Genomic DNA, 23,806 nt, shown 5'->3' on the forward strand with positions numbered 1-23,806 from the left:
AGGGGCCTGCATGGGGCTGGAAGTGTGGTGGGCACTGCCAGGAGAGAAAGACAAGAGCGTGTGCAAAGGCACTGTGGCTTGAGGCAGCCCACGAACAGCAAGTTGTTCAAAGACATCCTGAGGGCCTATCGTGTGCCAGGTTCCATGCTAGAGACTGGAGACAGCAGTACACAAGACAGACAGGGTCCTCATTCTTCCGGAGCTTATGACCTTGGCAGGACAAGTGGCGGAGGAAGCAGTCAGTTAACGATGGTGGGTGGTAGGAGGTGGTGGGGAGAAAGATATCAGTGTGGTGGGACAGTGATGGGGTGAGGGGGCCCAGATCACCAGTGATGATACAGATGGAGTAAGGGTGAGATGGGGGTAGGAGGTGGCAGCTAGAGATAGAGCAGGAGGGTCCAGGAGGACCAGATGGGGAAGGCCTTGAACGCTGGGCTAGGAATTTGGACTGTATTCTCTAGGCCGTGGTTTTGCACACTGAGGTCTTATGAAGCCCCAGGGGAGTGGAGGGGAAGCCTTATTTGGGGTTTTCATTTAGATAATTATCTGAAAAACAGGTGCGTATCCTGAGTCACCTGTGCGGAATGAGTTTAAAGCCACACTCTGCTGCCTGGTATCAAGGCTTCCATGGACTATGGCACCTGAATAGTCACCGGGTAACAAGCAAAGAGCATGGTGAGCTTGGCATGTGGACAATGCGCTCACATCAGAGGGGCTCTGCAGTGACCCAAACTGGGGAGCTCATGGGAAATGCAGATCCCCACAGGGCACCCTGTGGCACAGGCATGAAAACACAGAGAAACCTGCTCCACCAGGGCCTGCGCCGCATCCACACTGTGAGCAAATTGGTTTCAGCAAAACAACATCATCCATCACATTACATTAATGCTGTTAATTTGAATGTTATGGTTTTGTAGCTTTATTTTTATTCAATTTGTGATTTGGTTTTCGTTTTATGATTCTTCAAGGGCTATAAGCAGAAGGAGTTGATTACAGGGAGTTTTGCATTTGTATATATTTGAATAACAATATAATGAAGGGTTCCACAAGAACTTCTTTCCCCTTTAGAAGGGTTCTGGCAGCACGTGACTCTGGTTTGAGGAATGCGGCCACAGACACATCATTGTCACCAAAGGAGGGATCCCCTAAGTGTCCCTGGAGTGCATGAAGGATGTGAGACCGCACGACCAGCAGAAAGGAACCCTGTGCCCCAAGCGGCAGGAAGGGAGTGCAGTCGAGCCAGGGCAAAAGGTGCCTCCGAGGAAGGCACGTGGGGCAGAGGACTCTTCCTACCCAGCAGAGCTGCGGAAAGAGACAGCATCTGGAAGTGGGCACAGCTGTACCGGACCAGCACCCAGACGTCAAGAGTAGGTGGTGCAATCACTCCCTCAGAATTTCCAGAATTGTGGGTTGCCCATGAGGCAACCTCCTGGGTCAGACAGTGGACAGAGGGGGAAGTGAAACCCCAGTGCCTTTCTCACCCATGGAAGATGCCTCGGGCACAGGGTTCCTTTCTGCTGCAATTTAGCATCCTGCATGCATTCAAGGAACACTTATTAATGCCCACCCTACCCTAGGCTCCTGGACGGGGCTGCAGCCAGGCTGAGAGGAGAGACATCAACCGGTCAATCACCCATAAAGGGGAAAATGCACCAGAGGCCTCGAGAGCACGGGAGGGGCAACCCAGTCCAGCATGAGGGCATAAGAAAAGGCTTCTCTGAGGAAGTGCCATTTGAGCCAAGCACAGACGAGACAAAAACACGATGGCAGGAGAGTACTTGGCAAAAGGCACAGGCTGGAGAGGGCGTGGTGGGAGGGAGCGTGGCCCATCCAGGAGCCCAGAGGGGCTGGCATGGCTGCAGCAGAGAGAAGGGGCAGAGGGAGGTGAGTGAGGCCGGTGGGACACCCTCAGGACCGGCAATGGGAAGCCACTGGGGCGGGATGACATGCACTGATCTGACCTGCATTTTGAAGAATCAGCCCTGGGGATGGGCAGAGGATGGACAGGGAGGGGGCCCAGGTAGGAGGAGGGAGGGAGAGCAGCCAGGTAGCTGGCACAGCAGGACAGAGTGTGTGGCAGCCAATGTGAAGGTGGAGTAAAGTGTGTGGATTGGGAGATGCACCTGCGCACACCCAGGTGAGGCCGTGGCTCTGCATTTCGGTCCAGGGTGGGGCTGCAAAACCAGCAAGAGCTTCCTGGCCAGGCCACCCATCGGCCTGTGTAGGGGTCCCCAAGACGGGGCCAAGCCTGGGTAGGAGCAGCCCAGGCTGTGGCTGATGAGGGTGAGGGTGACGCACGCAGGGCACAGAGAGGGGGTACTCACTCTGAGCCTGCCCTGAGGCGGAGGCCTTCTTGGCGCCTGAGTGCTGGATGAGCACATTGTCCTTGTCATAGGTGCCACCGTCCTGGCCCACCTCCACCACCTGCACCTGGGGCAGCGCCGTGTTCCACTTCACCACATACTTGGGCCCCAGGGGCACCAGGCTGCTGATCTCCAGCTGGCCCCTGTTGGGACAGAGAGGACAAGGCCCTGGAGAGGCCTCAGCCACCCCGCCCCAGGGCTGGCCCAGGGCATTGCTCCTCCACACCAGCTCAGCCAGGCTTCACGCAGCCCCAGCACAAGACCTCAGACCAAAACCAAGCCAGGCAGAGCAGGGAGCCCTCGCCAGGGTAGAAGCACCAGGCGCCCAGGCCCCAGCCCCATATCCAGAATCACATGCCACCAGAGCCCCAGAGCCCCAGAGCCCCAGAGCCCCGGAGCCCCCTGAACCACATACCTGTGGTTGGCAGGCCTGGGAAAAAAGACAAGAAGGAAACGGAGGTTGTTATTACAACGGAATGGCTAATCTGGGGGCTGTGACCCCGCTGAGGGCCGACCCTGGGGCTGGGCATCGGGAATAGAAGGAGAGACAGCCTCCTGCGGGGAATGAGGGCATCAGAGGCCAGGTGTAGACAGAAGCGGGCCTTCCTTCATCTCTGGGTCTCACAACAGCCCCGCTAAGAAGCTTAGATGATCCCAGACAAGGACACTGATACTCAGCCAAGTGAAGTGACTCAGCCCAAATCACCCAAACTGATTCCCCAAAACTGGGCCACTAGCACCCCACTTTGCACTTTGTGCTAGAGCAACATGAAGGCAGAGAGGGTATTCATCATACCGCTGGCACCGCACGGTGCCCAGGATATAAATGGGACTGAAGAATTACCATCTTTGATTGAGTGAGTGAGTAAATGAATGGGTCAGCCATAAGCCCTGCCCAGACCCATCTGTGACAGAGGCTTCCTTGCCTGAGTCCCCAACCAGGCCCTGAGCTCCTGGAGGCAGGGGCTGGGTCTCGTTCTAGTTTGTGAACTGGCACAGGGCCAGGTCTCGATCTACATTCAATGGATTCATAGATGGGCGGACAAATGGGTGGACGGTGAATGAGTGCGCAGGTCCTGAAACAGCCCTGCTTGTCCCCTTCCAGGACTCGTGATCGGTAACCACGGAAAATCCCCAAACCTACTCTGTGACCAAACCCAGGAAGGCCCAAGCTGACTTGGTACACAGCCTAGAACTGATTCAGCTGGGAGGCAGAAGAGCTATGCTGGGATTCACATTCCACCGAGGTGATTGTTTCCCTCCTGGATTTCAGTGATTGTAGCCATACTATTGCTTCTGTGATGCTTTTTAAAGTGGTATCAAGGTGGGGCACGGTGGCTTACGCCTGTAATCCCAGCACTTTGGGAGGCCGAGGCGGGCCGATCACCTGAGGTCAGGAGTTTGAGACCAGCCTGGCCAACATGGTGAAACCCCGTCTCTAATAAAAATACAAAAAAAAAAAAAAAAAAAAAATTAGCTAGATGTGGTGGCACGTGCCTATAATCCCAGCTACTCGGGAGGCTGAGGCAGGAAAATCGCTTAAACCCAGGAGGCGGAGGTTGCAGTGAACCGAGATCGCACCATTGCACTCCAGCCTGGGAGACAGAGCAAGATTCCGTCTCAAAAAATAATAAAATAAAGTCTTGTCAAATATTGAGAGCAGAGATTCTCCTAAGAGCCTGGCTAGAAAAACCATAGCTGAAGTTCTCAGGGAGCATTGGATACAGGGTCCCCTGCAGGACCAAGCAGGGGATGCAAGCGGATGAGCCGGGCAAGGCAGGAAGGCTGGAGAATGGCAGGGCCCAAGCCCCAGCGCCAGGCCCACGTGGCCTCGGGCAGCCAGGCCCCAGAATGTTGGATCTCTCCTATGTCTCACCCACGGTGTGGGCTCCCTGTGTTAGTAAAACATAAGATACCCAGGAGCCTAAAGCAACTGACGGGCCACATCTTCAGGCTCTGGCCTAAAGCCTCACCCTCACCCCACACCAGGGCTCCGGCTCCCAGGCACAGCCCAGCAGCCGGGCTCTGGGCATTTTCACAACCCCTGGCCCAGAACCAGCAAACCAGGCTCCTCTGGGCTGATGATGATGTTCCGGTCTGTGGGGGAAAGGCAAAGGTTCACACTGAGAAATTCTGTGATCTGGCCAGAGCAAAACAGATCTGAGTTAAAGCCGCAGGGATCTGGGGTAGACACAAGGAAGAATCTCTTGAATTTCAATGTGGACAAAACCACTGTTTAGTCACCAACTGCAGAGTTCCAAAACAAACAACTCTGTACCATGGACAGCTGTGTGCCCGAGGCTGAGGGCTGCCCCCGATGACTGCTCCAGGTACTTCCCAGCATTGGGGACCAGCGGCAGAGCAGGGCAAGAGGGATGGGAGAGGAATATTGGAAGCCTAAACCAAGCTCACGTGGGGTCCCACTGTAGAGCGGCCGGCCAAGAGACTGGAGTAGGGCAGGATGGGGTCTCCAGGGAGGGGTGATTGCCCCCTCCAACCCAGGCCCACTTACTTGAAGTTGATGTTGGCGCAGACAAGCATGTCGTTGAGCAGGAAGACCCGACGCTCCTTGGACTTAATTAGCTGCCCGCGGTCCCCGTACACGGTCTCCGTCAACGTCTCACACAGGAGCAGCTGCCGCTGGCCTGAGGTCAACAGCTGGAGGAGGAGCGGCAGGGAAGGTCAGCATCAGCATCGCGGCCCGGCGGCTTTACCGTGCCGGAGACCCAGAATCCTCCCATGTTGCAGAAAGGGAGACTGAGGCTGGGAGAGGTGGAGGAGGTGAAGCCACTCCCTCCATCCCTGGGTGATAAGATGCACTGGGGAGGAAGACCAGAGGACCACACGTTGGGGCCTCCTCTCTGGGGAGGCCATGGGGAGCCTGAGCATTCACCAGCACCCGTGTGGGCCCAGCAGCCAGTGCCCCCTTCTCAGGTGAGCCAGCCATTGCCAGCCCCTCTCTGTAGGGATTCTGCCTGATTGCCACTGCCAAGGACACAGCTCTGGAGTTACAGAGGTGGCTCTGCCCCCGTCCCCACTCCTGCTGTGAAGCCCTCGGGCAGGTCACTTCACACGTCCAAGCCTTAGTTTACTCAGCCACCAAGTGGGGGCAGATACCTCTACTGCTCAGATCACACAAGGTAATGAACATGTGACCGGGTCTGGCTACATGACTCTTGGGGTCCAGTGCAAAATGAAAACACAGGCTCTTGTGCAAAGTGACTATGAATTTCAAGATGGCCATGGCAGAATATGAAAGCAAGCATGGGGCCCTTCTGGGCACCAGCCATGTGTGATGGCACAGGTCATGTGTGATGGCACAGGTCATGTGTGATGGCATGGGTCACGTGTGATGGCACGGGTCATGTGTGATGGCACAGGTCACGTGTGATGGCACAGGTCATGGCCTGAAAGGCCGGCCCTGTATGTGTGCTCCATAGAGAGCTACTGTCTGTGACAGTCTTCACAGTGGAGCAGGAGTGGCCTTGTGCAGGGGACCCCATCCTGCACCCCAACCTGTTGAAAGCCTTGTCCTGTCTCGCCTCTTAGATGGCCTCATGACAGAGTTGGAATAGACCTGCCAGTCAATAACACCACCCTCTGAGGACAAAGACTTTCATACCCCAGGCATCCAAGCAGGCATTTGCCAACCTCAGGCTGGATGTCAATACCCCCCCTGCTAGTGTCAGGGCCACCAACCCATCCAGGGACCCCCTGGGAAAACGTCTTTTTTCTAAAGGGGATTTTTTTCTGGGAGGGAGGGAGGATATTCAGCAAAATTAATTCCCAAAACCTGTGACTCTGACGACAACCATTACTCTCCCCTTCCTTCCCCATCCTGTCTGGGAAAAGGACAGATCACCCTGCGCCTCCTCGGGACAGAAAAGGACAGATCACCCCGAGCCTCCCCAGAGAGAAAAAGACAGATCACCCCCGGGCATCCCTAGAGAGAAAAAGACAGATCACCCCCGGGCATCCCCAGGAGAGAAAAGGACAGATCACACTGAGCCTCCTCGGGAGAGAATGCTGTTATTCTCCAAAGCATCATCTCTCTCAAGTCGGCACACAACCAAAAGTCCCAGTGGGACCAAATGCCTACTGTGTGCCAGGCACTGAGGATGGCGCTTAATATTCCACATCTCATTGAATCAGCTCAGCGGTCCTTGAGGCCATCCGCATTGCCCAGGTGAGGAAACTGAGATTCCAGGGGTAAAGTGACTTGCTGAGACCCACACACTGTTGATTGACAGCACAGGACAGAGCCAGGCCACGTTCACCATTCCCTGCATTGAGCAGCTAGTGCACAGTGTGACAGGAGCCAGGGGAGGCCCCACCGCTCCTAACATGCAGGAGGACTCAGGGTCCCCCACAGCTGCTAAGGCTAGGCTCCGCCTCACTATTTCCACAAGGAAACCAAACGCCAACTCAAGAGAACACTACTCGGACCTTGAAGACAGCAGGGCCCCCCGCCCCAAGGGCGCCAAATGTGCCATGACCCAAAACTTGGAAGAGGAAAGTCCCGTGGGCTCTGGCAGTCAGCCCTGCCCCCTTGGCAGATGAAAACCAACAAAAAGAAAAAGAAAACCAGGATATTGCACAAACGGCCCTCTGGAGTCTCCTGCCTAGGCTATTTTAAAACAGCTGGCATGGTTCCGTTTCGGGTTACACCCAGTTTCATTTCTGCTTCTTCCTGGGTGATGGTGATGGGGACATCACTGAACAGGTCACAGAACTGGCCAGGACTGTCCAGGGAGGGCCCTGGAGGGGGAAGCCCAGGGTGTGGCCGCCACCACACTCTTCCTAACATCTCACACGGCAAATGGAGACACACGGCAAACGGGGTGGGTCCAACCCACCCTCACCCGGCAAATGGAGACACGGAAGCTTAGAGCCTCTAGTCCTTTGCCCAACATCAAACAGGTCTCCCTTACCTCCAGCCAGGGCCCACCTCACAGAGCAGGAGAGGGTAGAACGGCTCTTCCCAACCACTACAGAATTTATTTCCTCCTCCCAAGAGGCCTCTCCCCACTGTGGCTGCACAGGTGTATGAGGCAAAGCAAGAGAAAGCCTCTTGGTCACCGAAGAGGGAGCCGAAGGTGGGGAGAGAAGAAGATTCCTGAACGCAAAGGCCAGCACGGGTGGCCATGGCAGGGCTGAAGGCTTTTTCTCCCGAGACATTCCAAACTCGAGGCTTGTGTGGGGGATGGCTGAGTTAGTCCTGCCTGGAATCAGGGGGTGGAGAGTGACCCTGCCCCTCATGCCCAACCTCAGCCACGTGGAAGGGGACATCCCCAGGAGAGGGCACTGTCGCCTGCCCATCTCGTCTTCCCTAGCCCAATCCTCCTGGAGCAGGTAAAATAAACTCAGATGCCTTAGGGGCCAGCAGGTAACATCAGTGGGAAAGGTGGGTGGGAACCAAGGGGAAGTGGACAGCTGCCACTCAGGGGGCTGGTGCCACGTGGAAAGGTGGGTCGGTGAGCCAGCCCTTCCTACCCTCCCGGGAGACCCACAAGTCTGAATTTTATAGGATCTCTCTCAATTTTTAAATGTTGGCAACTATGGCCATGTTCTTAAAAATACTGTGTGGGCCAGGCGCAGTGGCTCATGCCTGTAATCCCAACACTTGGGGAGGCTGAGGCAGGAGGATCACTTGATCCCAGGAGTTTGAGACCAGCCTGGGCATCATAGTGAGACCCCATCTCTACCAAAAAAAAAAAAAAATTAATTAGCTGGGTGTGGTAGCTCGTGCCTGTAGTCCCAGCTACTCGAGAGGCTGAGGCAGGAGGCTCACTTGAGCCCAGGAGCTCAAGGCTGCAGTGAGCCGTTATTGTACCACTGTACTCCAGCCTGGGCAACAGCATGAGGCCCTGTCTCAAAATAAAATTAAATTAAATAGAATAAAATACTGTGTCGGCCACAACACAACCTGCAACCTGAATTTGGCCTGAAGCAAGAGAGTCCTAAGATGTGGGTTGCCTGAAGTTTGGCACTGCAGGGGACCCTACAGGAGGCCTTGTCCCTGCCCCACTTCACAGGCATGGGGTGGAAAGCAAAGATGCTGATGCAGGTTAGACAGCATTCTATACTATAAAGTGCAGCGCACATGGAAAGGGCCACTGTCCCTCTGGGCACTCCTTCCTGGACTCTTAGAAAGGTCTTCCCCGTGCTGCTGAAACCTCCCTCCCGGGAATGGCTAGCCACAGGCCTTAGTTCTGCTTCTAGGACCCCACAGAGCCAAGAGGCTCCCAGTCTATTCCCCAGAAGATTTGAACCTCTCCCTATGACCTCACACAGTATCCCTTCTCCAAAGAACAGTCCTGCAATGTGCCCAGGGCCTGGGCACCCCAGCCTCAACTATCCCAGCCCTCCCCTACCCTCCAGTAAGTGAACAGGGGGGCTGGGGTGTGGGACCTCCCAGAGACCCCAGCACAGCGCCAGGCAGTTCATGTCATGTGCTGAGAGGGAAGAAGAGGGACTCCAGTGACCAACAGGTGACTCTGTGAGGTGACCTTGTGCTTTAAAAACAGGCTCCTCTACAGACTCATTTGCAAGTCTTTTGATTTTTTTTTTTTTTTTCCTTTGGAGACAGAGTCTCCCTCTGTCACCCAGGCTGGAGTGCAGTGGCACAATCTCGGTTCACTGCAACCTCTGCCTCCTGAGTTCAAGTGATTCTCCTTCCTCAGCCTCCCGAGTAGCTGGGATTACAGGCGTGTGCCACCATGCCTGGCTAATTTTTATATTTTTAGTAGAGACAAGGTTTCACCATGTTGGCCAGGCTGGTCTCGAACTCCTGACCTCAGGTGATCTGCCTGCCTCGGCCTCCCAAAGTGCTGGGACTACAGGCGTGAGCTACCACACCCAGCCCAATTTTTTTTTTTTTTTAAATAGCATGTTCCTAAGCGGCAACCCCAAAACGTGGCATGGACTTTTCATCTTTCTTCTTGTGTTAAGGACAATCAGGAAGCCGCTTTGCCAGCTCCCTCTTTTGCTGCAGCAGCCCTGGGGCTCCGGTGCTATTAAATGCTCCTCGTTTCAAAGGGAACAAGTGAGGTTCAGAGAGGGTGGGTGATTCCCTTGAGGGCACACAGCAAGCACCTGTGGCAAAATCTGGATCTAAACCCAGATTCTGACTCTCCAGAGCCTGCTCATTTAACTAGGCTTTGATTTCTGGAGTCTTTACTGGAAATCACACTGATGCGCAAAATGAACTTTTATCCTAAAATAACATGAACAGGAATGAACGTGGGGGTTCCTGCTGAGGATCCAATCCTCGAGGTCACGTCTGTGGGCCTGGAAGAGCAAGGCCTCCCCTCCCTCAGAGAACACTGCCACCTAGTGGGTGGCGTGAGGCAGGGGCACGGGCAGGAGCACAGGTGAGGGCAGGCAGGTGGGAGGCCCGGCTTACCTTGTTGAGGCTGCTGCGGTCACTGACACTCTTGGTCAGCTGCTGGATCTCAGCTACCTGGTCAGCCAGCCGCTTCTGCTCGTTCAGCTTCTCCGCCAGCGTCTCCAGCTCCGTGAGGGCCAGCTGCAGTGACAGCCTGTCCGGATGGCCCCTGGGGGTGTTCTTCAGCATGTCCTGCCAGGCCAGAGCAGAGACTGAGCAGCCCACCCATGACCAACTCTACCCCAGCCTGGGGCAAAGCCTCACCCTGCGCACCCCCCTACACACACTGGGTCTGCAAAGGGCCCGGCCGGAGGCCAGGACAGATGGCACCAGATGCAGAACAAGACCTCAAGAAACAGCTAATGAATGAAAAAGAAAACAAAAGCATAGATCTTTCTAGGAAGAGACCCACATGAACTGAAAGTGGGGTCTCAAACAGATATTTGTCCAGCCACGTTCATAGCAGCATTAGCCACAGTTGCCAAAATGTGGAGGCAAAAATGTCCATCAACAGACGAACGGGTAAACAAAATGTGGTCTCTCCATACAATGGCGTATTATTCAGCCTTGAAAAGGAAGGAAATTCAGACACATGCTAGGACACGATGAATCTTGAAGACCTCACGTTAAGGAAAACAAGCCAGTCACGAAAAGAAAAACACTGTATGATTCCACGTATGCGTGTTTTCCTAGAGCAGTCAGAGTCCTAGAGACACAGGGTAGAATGGTGGTTGCCAGAGGCTGTGGGGAGGGAGAATCGGGAGTTGTTGAACGGGCAGAGTTTCAGTTTGGGATGATGAGAAAGTTCTGGGATGGGTGGTGGTGATGGTTGCAGAACAATGTGAATGCACTTAGAAATGGTTATGATGGTAAATAAATAAATTTATAGATCAATCACTGATCAATTGATAAATGGTATGGTTACGTAAGAGCCCACTCCCACAGGCCAGCAGTACTGAGAGTGGAGAGGAATGCGCCGCTGGACCCCTCAGCCTGGTAGCCACCCTCTCAGCTCCCTGATGAGGGCCAGCCCCTGCCCAAGGACCCTCAGTGGTTGGGACAGTGTCCCAAGCTCTCCAGGACCCTGTGTGGGGCTAATGTCCCTTAGGAATCCCCTGTTCTGAAGCTCGAATCTGAAATGGCCAAGCTCAGCATGTTTACCGAGCATCTCCTCCATGCCAGGAGCCCTGCGGTCCTGGGATTCCCTGTGCCTTCACTCCCTTCCTGCAACCCAGGCTCAGGCCACCAGCAGTCCCTCGGCATCCCCCACAGAGGAGCATGCAAACTGAGCTGTCGGTTACAATCAGTTTCACTCTAGAAGTGGAGAAAGACGAGGCCAGAGTCCCACAGCAGGTTGGGTGGGTTGTGGATCACAGACAAGAGCCGAGACCTCCTCCCTCCCACCCCGGGAGGCGCCTCCCAGCCCACAGGCAAACCCCATGGGTCGAGGCTGCTGGAATCCCGAGCAGTACCTGAAGCAGGAGGATGAACTGTGGGAACCTCTGGATGGGCTTGACCATCAGCCCATAGAGGGTGACACGGTCTGAGCTGCACACCTGCCGTCGCTGGTGGAGACAAGGTTCCGTCATTCGCTGACCCCCTGCAGAGAGGGCCCAGTGCCCCAGAGTCCAGACACTGTCCCCATTCTGGGCTCCTCTCTCCAGGCCCTAAGACCTTGCCCATCCCTGGGCTTGCAAGAAGAGCGGAGAGAGGTCCCTGGTTCTGCAGCCAGGGATCCCTCTCACCACCAGTGCCCCTGCATGGCCGCGCACCCTCAGGAGACTAAAGCAGTCATCTTAAGGTCTCTGAACTAAAGGCATAACTGGGAAACTCAGCAATTTATTCAAGACGTCAGACTTCTAGAAGTGGCCAAGGCAACCATTCCCTCCTCTTAAACTAAACGCAGACAGGTTTGGGCTAGGGTAAGGGGTGGGGCACAGGGGGACCTTCTGTCCTGTCTCTTGCATCCATCCCCCATTCCATCCACACACCTGTTACCTGGTCCTGGCCCCCATATGCTGCAATCCCACAGTTTCTCCACCTGCCTCCACTTCCATCTGCCCCAGCTCAAAATCCTTCAATGGCTCCCCATTACCTGAAATATTACATCCTAGGCCCTGGGCCTGGAGGTCTAGAACCACCCAAACTGAACTCAGCTGCCTCTCAGTGTGCACACTCCTGGGACTCCCCAACAGGCATCAGTGCTCCCAGAATCCAAACAGACCTGCCCAGCCCTCTTCTCCTGCCTCTCACCTTTGCTCCACTATCCTTACGCCTGATACAGCCTCTCCTCTGTCTTTACCTGGCACCATTCCACCATCCCCCGCCAGGGCCCATGTCAGATGGCGGCTCCTCCTGATCCCCTGTTCTCTTCGATGGGGACAGTGGGTTCCTCCACCGAGGCCATGGCAACTAACCTGTGCTGCCGGCACATGTGTGCGTGTCCTGGCACCTAGCCCAGCTGCATCCTCTGCCAGCCAGCAGGCTCCCTGCAGGCAGGGGCTCTGACTCACTAGACTACCCTCCCAAAGAAATCAGCGGAGCCTGGGCACATGAGAACTCAGAAGATTTTCGAAGCCTTTAACCTTTACTCTCCCAAGCAATGCCCAAGATATCCCTTTAAGGAATTTCCTCACCCTTTTATAAATGAGGAAAAGGAACCAGCTTAGCAACCCTGGAGCCACAGCCTGCCACAGGACCAGCGAGGCAGACCCACCCACTCACCAGAGCACAGGAGGCAAAGGGTCAGCAAGGTGACACAAGTCTCCCCTCCACCCTGCCAAAGCTCCAGGATCCCAACTGCTTACAGACACTTGGCTACGCTCCTCCCAGGGGCAGGAGGGAACGATTTTCTTCCCATGGGACTGGGCTGCCCCAAAAGAAAGAGGGGAGGTGTCCAGGCCAAAGCTATGATGTCATACCCAAAGCTGGGGCCAAAATGCTCCCTCCCTCCTGAGCAATCTCCCTGCCCACCCCGACCAGGCACGGTACCACTGTGGAGGCCCACCTTGAGGAACTCGAGGAAGGCAGGCTTGGTGAGGCAGGCCTTCTTGATGATGGACATGGCACTGGTGAAGTTGTTCACGTAGTCACTGTACACATCTAACACCATGGACTTGGAAAACTGAAACGAGGCAGGTGTGGGCCAGGGAGGCCGCCTCAATGAAGGGAGCAGAAAGAAACGAGGCAGGTGTGGGCCAGGGAGGCCACCTCAATGCAGGGAGCGGAAGGGCAGCCTGCACTCACCCCACACTCCCCTGGGGCCTCGAGCTGTGCAAATCCATCACCCCCACTGGGGTGTGGACATGGGGCTCAGAGAAGTAGAGAGGCTGGCCTGAGGTCACAGGTGGGATGGGGTGGTGCCACAGGAGAGCCCAGGGGGCCTTCACCTCGCAAGTCTCCATCCCCAGTGCAGCAGCCCAAGCCCACAGGTGGAGGGAGGAGAAGGGCGGGGGGAACACCCCTTCTACTGCATTCACGTTCCGGAAATCAAATACCCCTTGCCCTCCACCTTTAAGGAAAGTGCTCCTGGCCACTCACCGGGCAGTGTGCCCGGAGTTGAGTTGCCGAGGGAGGGACGGTCCGCCTGGAGTCAACCAACCCTCTCTCCAGAGCCCCTTGACATACACCCGGGACATTGGACCTATTCAGTGACTCTATCAAGCACTGTGGCTTTCAAAAAAAAGTTTTTTTTCTTTTAGCAAAACCTAATTACCTAAAACACATCAAAGTAGAGTGCTACCAACTTGACCTTCCCTCACCACATGAACATCTAGGGTCCACAGTCTTCAGCTAGAAAAGCCAGAAATCCAGTGCACCCCTCATTCCACAGATGGGAAGCCTGGGCTCAGAGTGGGCCCTGGATCTGCCCTAGGTTGCAGAACTGAGCTGGGACCAGAACCAGGTCCCCCGGATTGTGAGCCAGTGCGCCTTCCCCAGCACTGCAGCACATCCTCTCCGGGCCAAAGTTGTGGTCTTTCACAGCATTTCACACTGGCTTGAAACCCCTCAAGTGCTCGGTAAAGGAGCTTGCGACCGGCCAGGTGGCTGCCCACAGTGACTGGGAGGCCAGGGGGTGCTGCCACCTGGGAGGAGCCGGGACAGCCACCTGGCTTCATCAGCACCATGGCCTGCCAGGTATATCCAAGGACATCCTGGCCACTTCAAGGTGTCATGCTTACCCCTAGATCAGGCCCAGAAGACCCTGCCACCCTCTAATCCCACTGACTTGAACAAGGCGAGCAGGCAGAGGCAGGAGGCTGGACTGCATGGCCCCAGGGTCAGACTGGTTGTAGTTTTACCTTGGTGGGCTTGGGAAAAAGTCTGGGGACACTTACCGAGGCCACGAAGAGGTCTCCGATCTTCTCGGTGGAATCCCACTCAGCCACGCGGGAGGACAGGGCGATCTGGAACATGGAGTGGCAGTGCAGGATCTCCTTCACGCGGAAGAACACCACCTGGCACTTGCGGGCGCTCAGCGCCTTGGGCTCCATCTCCATCAGGGGGTTGCGGTAGTCCTGCCGGGGAGGGCGGGGTGAGGCCACAGGCCAGGCCGCAGCCTCTCTCCCTACCTGCCTTCATGCAGAACTCGGCCAGCCATGAATGGGCCTTCCTGTGGCACGGTAGGGAGGCACTCATCCCTCGCTCCTCATGCATCCTTCCGGAAGGATCTCCATCAACATAATACCCCTGGCCTCACTGGCCACACACAACACCCCCATGCTTCTGTGTTAAATTGGTCAGGAGGAAGAGGGTCTTTTATGCGCCATCTGCCTGCAAGGAGCTCCTTAGAGGCCGGCCTGAGGGCGAAGCTCTGCCTGTCACTGAGCCGGTGAGGGGTAAGGTCACTACAAGCTCCCTTGGCTCCCACACCCCACATCAGTCTCCAATCAGCTTTGTCAGAGACGGGTGATATGTTCATCTCTACCTGTCTGATGCCTGGGGTCCCTCTCTGAGGATCCAAACCCAAGAGGGGAAGAGATGGTATCATTAGCAATAATTCCCTGCCCTGGTGACCTTACTCTGGTAGCCCACAACCTCCCGGAAAAGTCACTGTCTCAGGGATTCAAACACTGTCTCAGAGATTCTCAGGTCGGCACATACTAGTCACTTCATGCAAGCATCTGCTCAGCAATCCCTGGGCCTCCTGATGCAAAAGAGAGGACTCGATCCTACTCCTCTCAATGCAAGAAGGAGGACTCCATCCTACACATCTTCCCACCTAAGGATCCCAGGAGGATGGGAAGACATGGCCCAAGCCCCAGGGGCTCCCAGAGTGGCAAGGAGGACACAGTCCCTTCCAGGCATAAATGGGGGTATATGCCCTCAGCTCTCCAGGAGTCATTTCAAAGAATCCCATTTTGTTCACAAAGAAGTCACTCCCGTGGACACCAGGGCATCAGGAATTCTTGCTGCCTACATTTGGAGGTTCTACCGTCCCCATAAAGCAGTGCTGGCTTATGATCCTGTCCCCTTAAAACTGCCCACAGTCCCCAAACACTCCATATAAAGTAACCCTCCAGGGCTCTCCCTGCTTCTCCCCAGAGACCCTTGAGAACTCCCCGAAGTCGCACCTGGAGTATCCGCTTCAGAGACTCCACGTAGCTGCCTTCGCTCTGCACAATGGAGCCCAGGATATGCCTCCGGACCACCTGCTCGGGCCGAAAAGCACGGTCAGGGCACATGACACCTGCTGCACAGGGTCAGTGCCTGCTGTGGCCCAGTGACAGGAAGGGGAGCTGACGACTACAGGACAGAGAAACCCATCCCTCCCAGGTCCCACCTGGGACCACTGGGCCTGGTGGCTGCTCTTCCTTCCAGAGCCCCTGCCAACCCTGAAGAAATGCCCTGCTGCCCGGGCTGCAGCATGGAGGAGGAAGGGCATATCCCAGGGAAAGCCCCTCTACGCACATACATCTGGGGATGGGGTAATCACCACGCTCCTCCATGGTGGCGGGTGACCACCTCCATCTTTGGACAACTCTAATAGAAAATCCTAGGCCGGGCAAGGCGGCTCATGCCTGTAATCCCAGCACTTTGGGAGGCAGAGATGGGCAAATCACCTGAAGTCAGGAGTTCGAAACCAGCCTGGCCAACATGGTAAAACCCCGTCTCTAGTAAAAATACAAAAATCAGCGGGACGTGGTGGCGCTTGCCTATAGTCCCAGCTACTTGGGAGGCTGAGGCAAGAGAATTGCTGGAACCTGGGAGGCAGAGGTTGCAGTGAGCCAAGACCGTGCCACTGCACTCCAGCCTGGGCAACAGAGCAAGACTCCATCTCAAAAAAAAAAAGAAAAGAAAATTCTGTCTTAGCATTAGCGTGAACTGAATCTCAGCTCCCTTCACTTGCGAATGAAATCCTTGAGCTATCTCTCTTCCACAAGACAGGACTTGGGGTACCGTCCCCCTACACGGGTGGTCTCTGCTTCTGGCTAAACATCCCCAGTCCCTTCTTTCCCTTCCGTCATCACCCTAACCCCTCCAGAAACCTGGCCCAAGGAGGGGATCACAACCCCTCAGCTGCAGCCTGCAGCACCCCGTCGAGCATGGTGTGGCTTGCACCTCCCTCAGCTGAGGATCTTTCCAACACAGTCACCTGGCTCCCACCCCAGACCTTCTGAAGTTCTACTGTCCTCTGAACAAGGTGGAACCTGGATATCAGGGACTTTGAAATCTTCCCAGGTGGCTCTATTGTGCAGCAAAGTTAGGACGGTGCTCACAGGAGGTGTCACATGTGAGAGGGGTCCGAGGGGGAGCCCATCCCTCTCGATCTCGGGTTGGGAGGTGACTGACCCCCTACTCTACCCCCACAGCTGTCCTGAGTGCCCATCAGGAGCCCACCACCACCAGAACCCTGGTCCCCTGCCCTACTCCCTCTGCTGCCTCCTCCTGCCTCCAGCAGGCTCTTCTCCCATCTTCCCACTGCCCTGCCTGCGGCCAGGCCTGGCCACACAGTCCCAGCAGATGGCAAGACCACTGTCCCATTGTTGATCCATTGTCAACAATCCCCAGGTACTCAAGTGGCACCCAGAGCAGAGCACAAGGACATTTGGGGCCGCGTAACTCCCCGTGGTGGGGCTGTCCCATGCCTCGTAGGATGTTCAGCAGCTTCCCCGGTCTCTGCCCACCAGATGCCAGCAGCAACCCAAGTGGCGACAACCAAAATTGTCTCCAGATGTTGCCAAATGTCTCCTGGGGGGCAAAAATCACCCTTGGTTGAGAGCTGCTGGCCCAGAGTAACTGACATTGCCTGATTCAGAAATTGCACAGGGCTGCAGGGGACAGGCCCAGGGGCAGCACGAGCAGGAAGGGGAGGCCTGGATTCTGAGCTGCAGGTCTGGTCTCTCAGGCTGTCATAGCTGGGGCTTCGCCATCTCAAAGGCTATCTCAATAGCTGGGCCGGGCAGGTACCGTCCATGAGGGAGGCAGGTGGACTGCCATGAATGGTAGAGTAAGTGTCCCGAGAAGGGAGCTGCCTGCCACCAACTCTGCTCTGGCCAGCTGCTGCCAGCAGGAGCCTGGTGGCTCTATCTTCCTGATTTTCAAAAAGGGCCAAGCATCAGGATTTTCTGCTGACCAAAAAAAAATGGGATATCCCGTCCATCGAGCTCGCTGCCCCGACACATCCTGCTCAGTGGCCTCACAGCCAGAGGAACCAGGGATCTCGCACCCTGTTTCATGACTGGCAAAACACAGATAGCGAAGGGAAATCGTGACTGGGCTGAGATCCCAAAGCAAAGCCACCCGACCTCAGCACAATGCTCTACAAGAAGGAAGCCATTTTTTTTTTCTTTTTTTTTTGAGACGGATTCTCGCTCGCCGTGTGGCCAGGCTGGAGTGCAGTGGCACGATCTCGGCTCACTGCAACCTCTGCCTCCCGGGTTCAAGTGATTCTCCTGCCTCAACCTCCCGAGTAGCTGAGACTACAAGCTTGCACCACCATGTACATCTAATTTTTTTTTTTTTTTTTTTTGTATTTTTAGTAGAGATGGAGTTTCACCATGTTGGCCAGGATGGTCTCGAACTCCTGACATCAGCTGATCCACCCGCTTCACCCTCCCAAAGTGCTGGGGTTACAGGCATGAGCCACCGCACCCGGCCAAGGAAGCCATTCTTAAAGAGCCTCAGTTCCTGGTGGGAGCTTGTGGCAGCTCTGAGGCCCAGGGTGAGGACAGGTGGACAGATGGCGCGGGCTGGGCACCTACACACCTGCAGCCTCCCCTGAGTCTGGACCCCACCTCATTCTTCAAATGACACCTTAGTCAGAAACAGCCAATAGGACCACTCTGCGTGCCATGGAGTCGGGAGAGGCAAGCGTTCTAGATGCTGGGAGCCCACCCCCAAAAACCAACAGCACAGAGCACGCGGGGTAGAAAGTGGAAAGCCTGTGCAATGGCTGAGGAAAGAACCCAGGAGGCCCCCGTCCAGCTGGGCGGCTCTGCCAAGAGCCCCCAATCATCACATCCCCTGTGAGATCCAGACCAGCGTGGCCCCAGAGAACAGGCTGGAACCCCCAAGCCACCCCTTCCCCTGCAGACCCCCACCTGCCCCACTCCCCCACAGACCTGCTGAGGGCTCAAGCCCTCTGGCATGGGGCCCAGCTCTGGGGCTGGGGGCTTGATGTCCGAAACGCTGACCTCCAGGAGCCCCATGTCCTCCTCCTCCGAGTCACCTGGAAAGTCAGATGGGCCGATGACACAGCTAAGGCAGGGACAGCACACCCTGCTCAGGCCTCAGGAGCTGAGAGCCCTGCTAGACTAGCCTTGGACCCGGGTCCTAGGGTGCAAGCAGCTCCTAGGGCCCCTTGGGGTTAGAGCCGCCCAGTAGCTCCTTCTCAGGAGTTCCCTGCTACGTCCCAGGGCCTGGAACAGTCCATCAGTGAATAATTGTGAGCAAGTGAGTGAAAGGGTGAACAGGCAGAAATCAGAGCCGCGTCCTGTGGGGCCTGGGTTCTCAGTGTCCGCGCTGCCAGAAGCCACTGTCCCTGCTCAGGCCCGCCCGCTCTGGCCTGGCGAAGGCTAGCTGCCCATGTCCCCATCACTAGGAACTAAAAATAGTTTTCTTCTGGAAGTCTAAAAGGGGGAAGAAAATAAGCCCCGAGAAGAACAGGGCAGCGTGGTTTGGCACTTTCATTTTTAAATAAAAAATGCAGAGCTAAAGGGAAAAAGTTCAACAGGAGCCTGACATGGAATCCCGGGCGTGAGTGGAGCTGGACCTCAGACGGAGGACGGAATGAGACGGAGAGAGCCCAGGCCTCTGAGAGTGGGAGGAGGTCAGATAGTGAAGGAGGCTCCGGAGAGGGTTCCAGCCCCCACCAGAGCAAGGTGCAGGTGCCGGGAGAGGGGATCCCAGCTGCTGAATGGCTCTGACTCCAGCGGCGGCTGCGGGTAGCAGGAAATGGGAGCTGTGGGGAAGCTGGGGAGGAAAGAAGAAGTGGCAGCAACTCCAAGGGTGGGAGGGGGTAGAGACACCCCAATAGGCCCTTACCTGAGCAGGAGACAGAGGAGGAGGAGGAGGAGGGACAGCGGATGACGGCGTGGGGGTGGGGGTGGTGCAGGCCCTCCTGCCGGGCCCACATCACGCCCCGGGCATCACTCCGCACCCACCCCAGCCGGCCTCGCAGCTTCCTCTTCCCCCACGAGCTGCTGGGTAACATTCTTGGCCTGTGACTCGAGCCCTGCCGCGGCTATTAATATCGCCTCTGCGGGGAGGGTCACTTCAGGAAGGCACTGGGCTTGTGGGCGGGGTGGGGAGGCCTGAGGAGAGCCCTAGCCAGCCTGGGGTTGGGAGGGTGACCCAGGAAGAGTTCCCAGCCAGCTGGCCTCGCCACATTGTCCTGTCTTTGGACCATCTCAATGAGTTTAGAATGGCCACTTGGCCTGCTCCCTCCGTCATCAGGGGTCAATGCTCCCCAAAATGCAGAGGGAACATGGACATTCACTGAGCACCCAGCCTGTGCCAGGCCTGTGCACACCTACCCTGGTTTAGCACCGCACCAAGTGCACAGGTGGGGCTCAACCCATTTTACAGATGAAAACCCATTTACAGTCTGCCGCCCCAAGAGGGGAAAAAGTGCAAGGCGACACAGCCAGAAGGCCGCAGAGCCAGGGTCTGAGCAGGCCAGCACGAGGCCGTCCTGGCACCAAACGCCTCCACTTAGGGACTGACCGCCCACCAAGAATAACGTCTGCTACGTGGGGCTCTCTCTCTCCTCGTACTACCTCGGACATCCTCACCACAGCCCTACAAGACAGACAGCCACCCCACTGTACGGATGAGGAAACTGAGGCACAGGGAGATTAAATTACAGAATTTTCCAGGATGACACAGGCTCTCAAAGTCCTGCCTGGCTCGAGGCCTGTGTTCCTTCCGCTGCATCAGGCCATGTGCTGAAGGCAGGCAGCAGACAAAGCCTCCTTCCTTCCAAAGAGAACTGGCATCCCCAGAATTCCATCAGCTGTGAGCCCATTGTACTGGGATTCCTTGTCTCCTTGTCTATCGCCTCTAAAGATGTGAGATGGGCAGCAGGGGCCGGTCTTACTTGACCCTGTCCCACCAATGCCTGGGAACACATCAGGGGCCCTGACCTAGACATTCTCCAGAGGAATGGACTGGAGCCTGGTGGGGACCAGGAGCAAGGGTAGGCACCTGAAGCGGGGTTCGGGGGAACAGGGGCAGGACTCATGTTCACAGCTGTGTCCCAAGGCTTTAGGACAGTTCCTAGCACATAGTAGATGCTTAATAAAACTTGTCGCATGAACGATCAATTGATCAAATCTGACCATGGGACACTTCTGTGTAAAACCCTCTAATGACCTTCCAGCATCCTTAAGACCAAAGGCAAATGCCCAGCAAGGCTGACAGAGCCTGTACTGACCGGACCCTGGCCTATCACGCCCTCCCTCACTTCTGCCACCTGAGGCCTCCTCTATCCCTTCCAGGCCTGTGTGTCCTCAGCCCTGTCACAAACCTCTCTGTGCCTATTCCCTCATCTGCTGCGTGGGAATGTGAGAGTTCTCTGTGCCTTGTGTGGTGAGAATAAGGATGAAGTGAGGAACTGTAGGCTCATAGGACCGCACCTGGCACACAATAAATAATCAGTGCTGACTAAGAGCATCTCTGGAACATCTCGTACTTTCCCACATCCAGGGCTCTGCATACCTGCTCGATCCTCTTCCCAGGGCACCCACTCCGCTCTGCCTGGTGACCTGTGCCTCCTCCTTCCCTGACCTTTCATCCCCCAAGTCCATCCTCATTTCCTCCATGCCCCCCAGGACACCCCAGTGGACCACTTGTCACCCTGTCCTGTCATTTCCCATGTCTGTGCCTGTCTCCCATGCTGTGCCAACAGCTGGCCCCGGAGGCACTGCTGATACACGCGTCGTGGGTCCCTGCATGCAGCACAGGCTGTGGCGCTTAGTAGGATTAAGTAAATGTCAGCTGGTTGGAGAGATGGGTGGATGGATAAAGGAAGGAGGGAACAGGAACAAAAAAGATGAGGACAGGTGAGCCAGACAGCGCAGGGGGCAGGAGGCCAAGACGGCCGTGACAAAAGCAGGAGCAGGGACGCTGAAGGAAGAGGCCCAGCTCTCCCAGAAGGGAGAGGCCATGCCTGCCAGAGGAGGGGGAGGCACACTGGAACCTACCAGGACATTTGGGACTCAGCCCCCAACCCCCACCACCAGAGGAACCATACGCCAAGTGGTACCCACGCAGCATGACCTCTGGGGTGTAAAGCAAAATCCTACCCTCCCCGACCCCCAGCCCAGAGCGGGGCACCAGACCCTCCCGCTCGGGCAGCACCTCACCGAGGACGTCCTTCCTGTGCAGGAAGGAGACTTTGCGCATGACGGCCATCCGCGTCTTCTCCAGCCCATCCTTGGTCCCGCTCTTGGCGGCCTTCATGAGCTGGGTCATCTGAGCAAAGGTAGAGAGGCTCATCAGGGAAGGGACGGCCTGGGATGCCTGCCACCGAGGGCCACCCGTCTCCCCAGGCCTCAACCTGCAGAGGTCAGAACCACCCAGAGCCTTCCCTCCCAGGTCCGTGAGCAAAGGCCAAGGACAACAGTGGGGGTGAGAAGGTGCGTTCATGCCCGGGGATCTCCCTCTTTATGGGCAAGAGGAGGCTGTAACCGATTTTTTTTCCCTTCAGGACAGACTATGTGAGCAGATTTCAAATCCAGGAGATGATGTGACCTGGCGAGGAGGGGGCCAAGGGGTGCTGGAGACCTGGAGCCCTGGGCCACCCGCCAATGGCATGACTCTGGGCACATCACTGAACGTCACTGAGCCTCCATTTCCCCAGGCAAAACTGAGGAACAGCAATACCTATCCTTGCCAGGGTCTGTGAGCACCAAACATTCCGGGTCTGGGAAAGCTCCCTGAGCAGAAAAATGCGCTCCATGAATGTTGAACATGACCTTAGGAGCAACTAAAGGAGGTGTGTGCACACCCCCATTCCATCTGCCAAACCCAGGTGAGGGACCCGTCCTTGCCTCCCCCAAAACAGGCAGGTTTCTTACTGAGCCACCATCCAGGAAAAGGAGAAAAGGCTGAAGTTGCCAGAAAGAAGAGGCAGCTTCCTCTGGCAGTGGGGAGGGGATCCATGGACACGAGCATAGCAAGCTAAGCAGAACATGAGACGTAAGGAGACCGCGTGCCCAGAAGAGGGAAGTGGGCATCCGAGGTGCTGGGGGAGCCCAGGCCTGACAGAGCTGCTGTCCCCTCAGCCAGTCCTTTGTCCTCCCAAGCCCCAGCCCTAGCACCCGCATCTTCTCCAGCATACAGCAGCACCAGCCAAGAGAAGACTCTGCAATGACAGAAACACTCTGTATCTGCCCTGTTCAAAATGGGAGCCACGGGCCACATGTGACTATTGAGCATTTGAAATGTGCTGGTGCGAGGAAGGACCCAAATTTCTAATTATATTTACTTTTAGTTAATTTCCATTTAAAGAGCCACATGGCTATCATAATGGACAGTGCAGTCCTAAGAAAACCTTCTCCTTCCTAAAACTCTCTGCTGAAGGTGGGGAGCACTAATCTGCGGGGTGGGGTTGTCTCTGGTCTCTGCTCTATCACCTCCAATAACCCCTTGGTCCCCACTTAAGTATGCAAGCACTTCTTGGGGGTCTGGGCAAGGAAGGGTTGCTGAAAAGCCACCAGGTACCGCGCATGGGGAAGCAGGGGTGGTGGCTTTTAAGGAATGAAGCTGACTTTCTGGAAGGAACCAGCAGCAGGGAAAAAGAAGGAAGTTCCCTGCCTGCCCTGCATTTCTACGGGACAATCGTACAGAAGTTGTGCTTGGCCTTTTCTGGGGTTGGGCAGGGGGAGCAGTCATAGAGGCCTTTGAGAATCTAATGAAAGGGATGGCATAGATGTTTATCTTCTTCTTGTTGGGGGCGGGAGGAGGGGGTCACACCCTCAGAGATCTGAAACCTCTGTTCCAGAATCCATTTCCTGTCCTGGCTGAAAGCCATCAGTGGTGCTGTCCTGTGAGCCCCCAAAGTGGTCTTTCAAGGGATCATCTGAGGCCCTTCTCTTGGCATTTTCCTGGGCAAAAAAGAACAGGCCAACACCCTAGAAGGTGTCCCCGAGTACATCTGCCAAATCCACCCATTCCCACAGTTTGTGGCTGCAGCGGGGGAAAGGCCCGGTCTTAGACTCTGCCCTTCACTAGCTCTGGGCCCCTCTCTAAGCCTTGGCTTCCTGAGAGGTTAGCCCCGCCCCCACCCTGGGTTGCAGGCCTCTCTCGGGTATCTGTGAAAGGTCTCGTAAACTGTAAAGGGTCTGCTGTCCTCCTCCTGGAAGGTTTCACATTCCAGTAAAGTGGGCAGCACTGCAGGATGGAGGACATTTGGGCTCTAGCACGCTGCAGACCCAAGTTGGAATCCCAGCTCTGTCATGAACCACTGCTGTGGCCACTAGCCGGGTACTTGACACTAAAAGATGCAGAAAGGCAGCTACTGCCCAGAGTGCCACAAGGACAGGGCGGTCAGGCGTGTAGATAACAACAGCCACTGTCCACTGAGCTCCTAGACCCAGCACAGCACCGTACA

At 56.0% G+C, this 23,806-nt stretch overlaps 1 protein-coding gene across 1 annotated transcript in view; it reads right to left on the reverse strand.

Annotated features, from left to right (window-relative positions):
* ARHGEF10L (Rho guanine nucleotide exchange factor 10 like) overlaps positions 1 to 23,806 on the reverse strand; it is a gene marked incomplete at its 5' end in the record, with an annotated part of 123,390 nt that overhangs the window by 66,110 nt on the left and 33,474 nt on the right. Inside the window, 9 exon segments of the mRNA NM_001134135.1 lie at positions 2,325 to 2,506; positions 4,876 to 5,021; positions 9,769 to 9,942; positions 11,223 to 11,315; positions 12,758 to 12,874; positions 14,088 to 14,267; positions 15,324 to 15,401; positions 18,315 to 18,421; positions 21,558 to 21,666. Of these exon segments, the coding sequence (NP_001127607.1) occupies positions 2,325 to 2,506; positions 4,876 to 5,021; positions 9,769 to 9,942; positions 11,223 to 11,315; positions 12,758 to 12,874; positions 14,088 to 14,267; positions 15,324 to 15,401; positions 18,315 to 18,421; positions 21,558 to 21,666 (1,186 nt within the window).

The sequence above is a fragment of the Pongo abelii genome, chromosome 1 (genome assembly GCF_028885655.2).
Source record: "Pongo abelii isolate AG06213 chromosome 1, NHGRI_mPonAbe1-v2.0_pri, whole genome shotgun sequence".
NCBI classification, from domain to species: Eukaryota; Metazoa; Chordata; class Mammalia; order Primates; family Hominidae; genus Pongo; species Pongo abelii.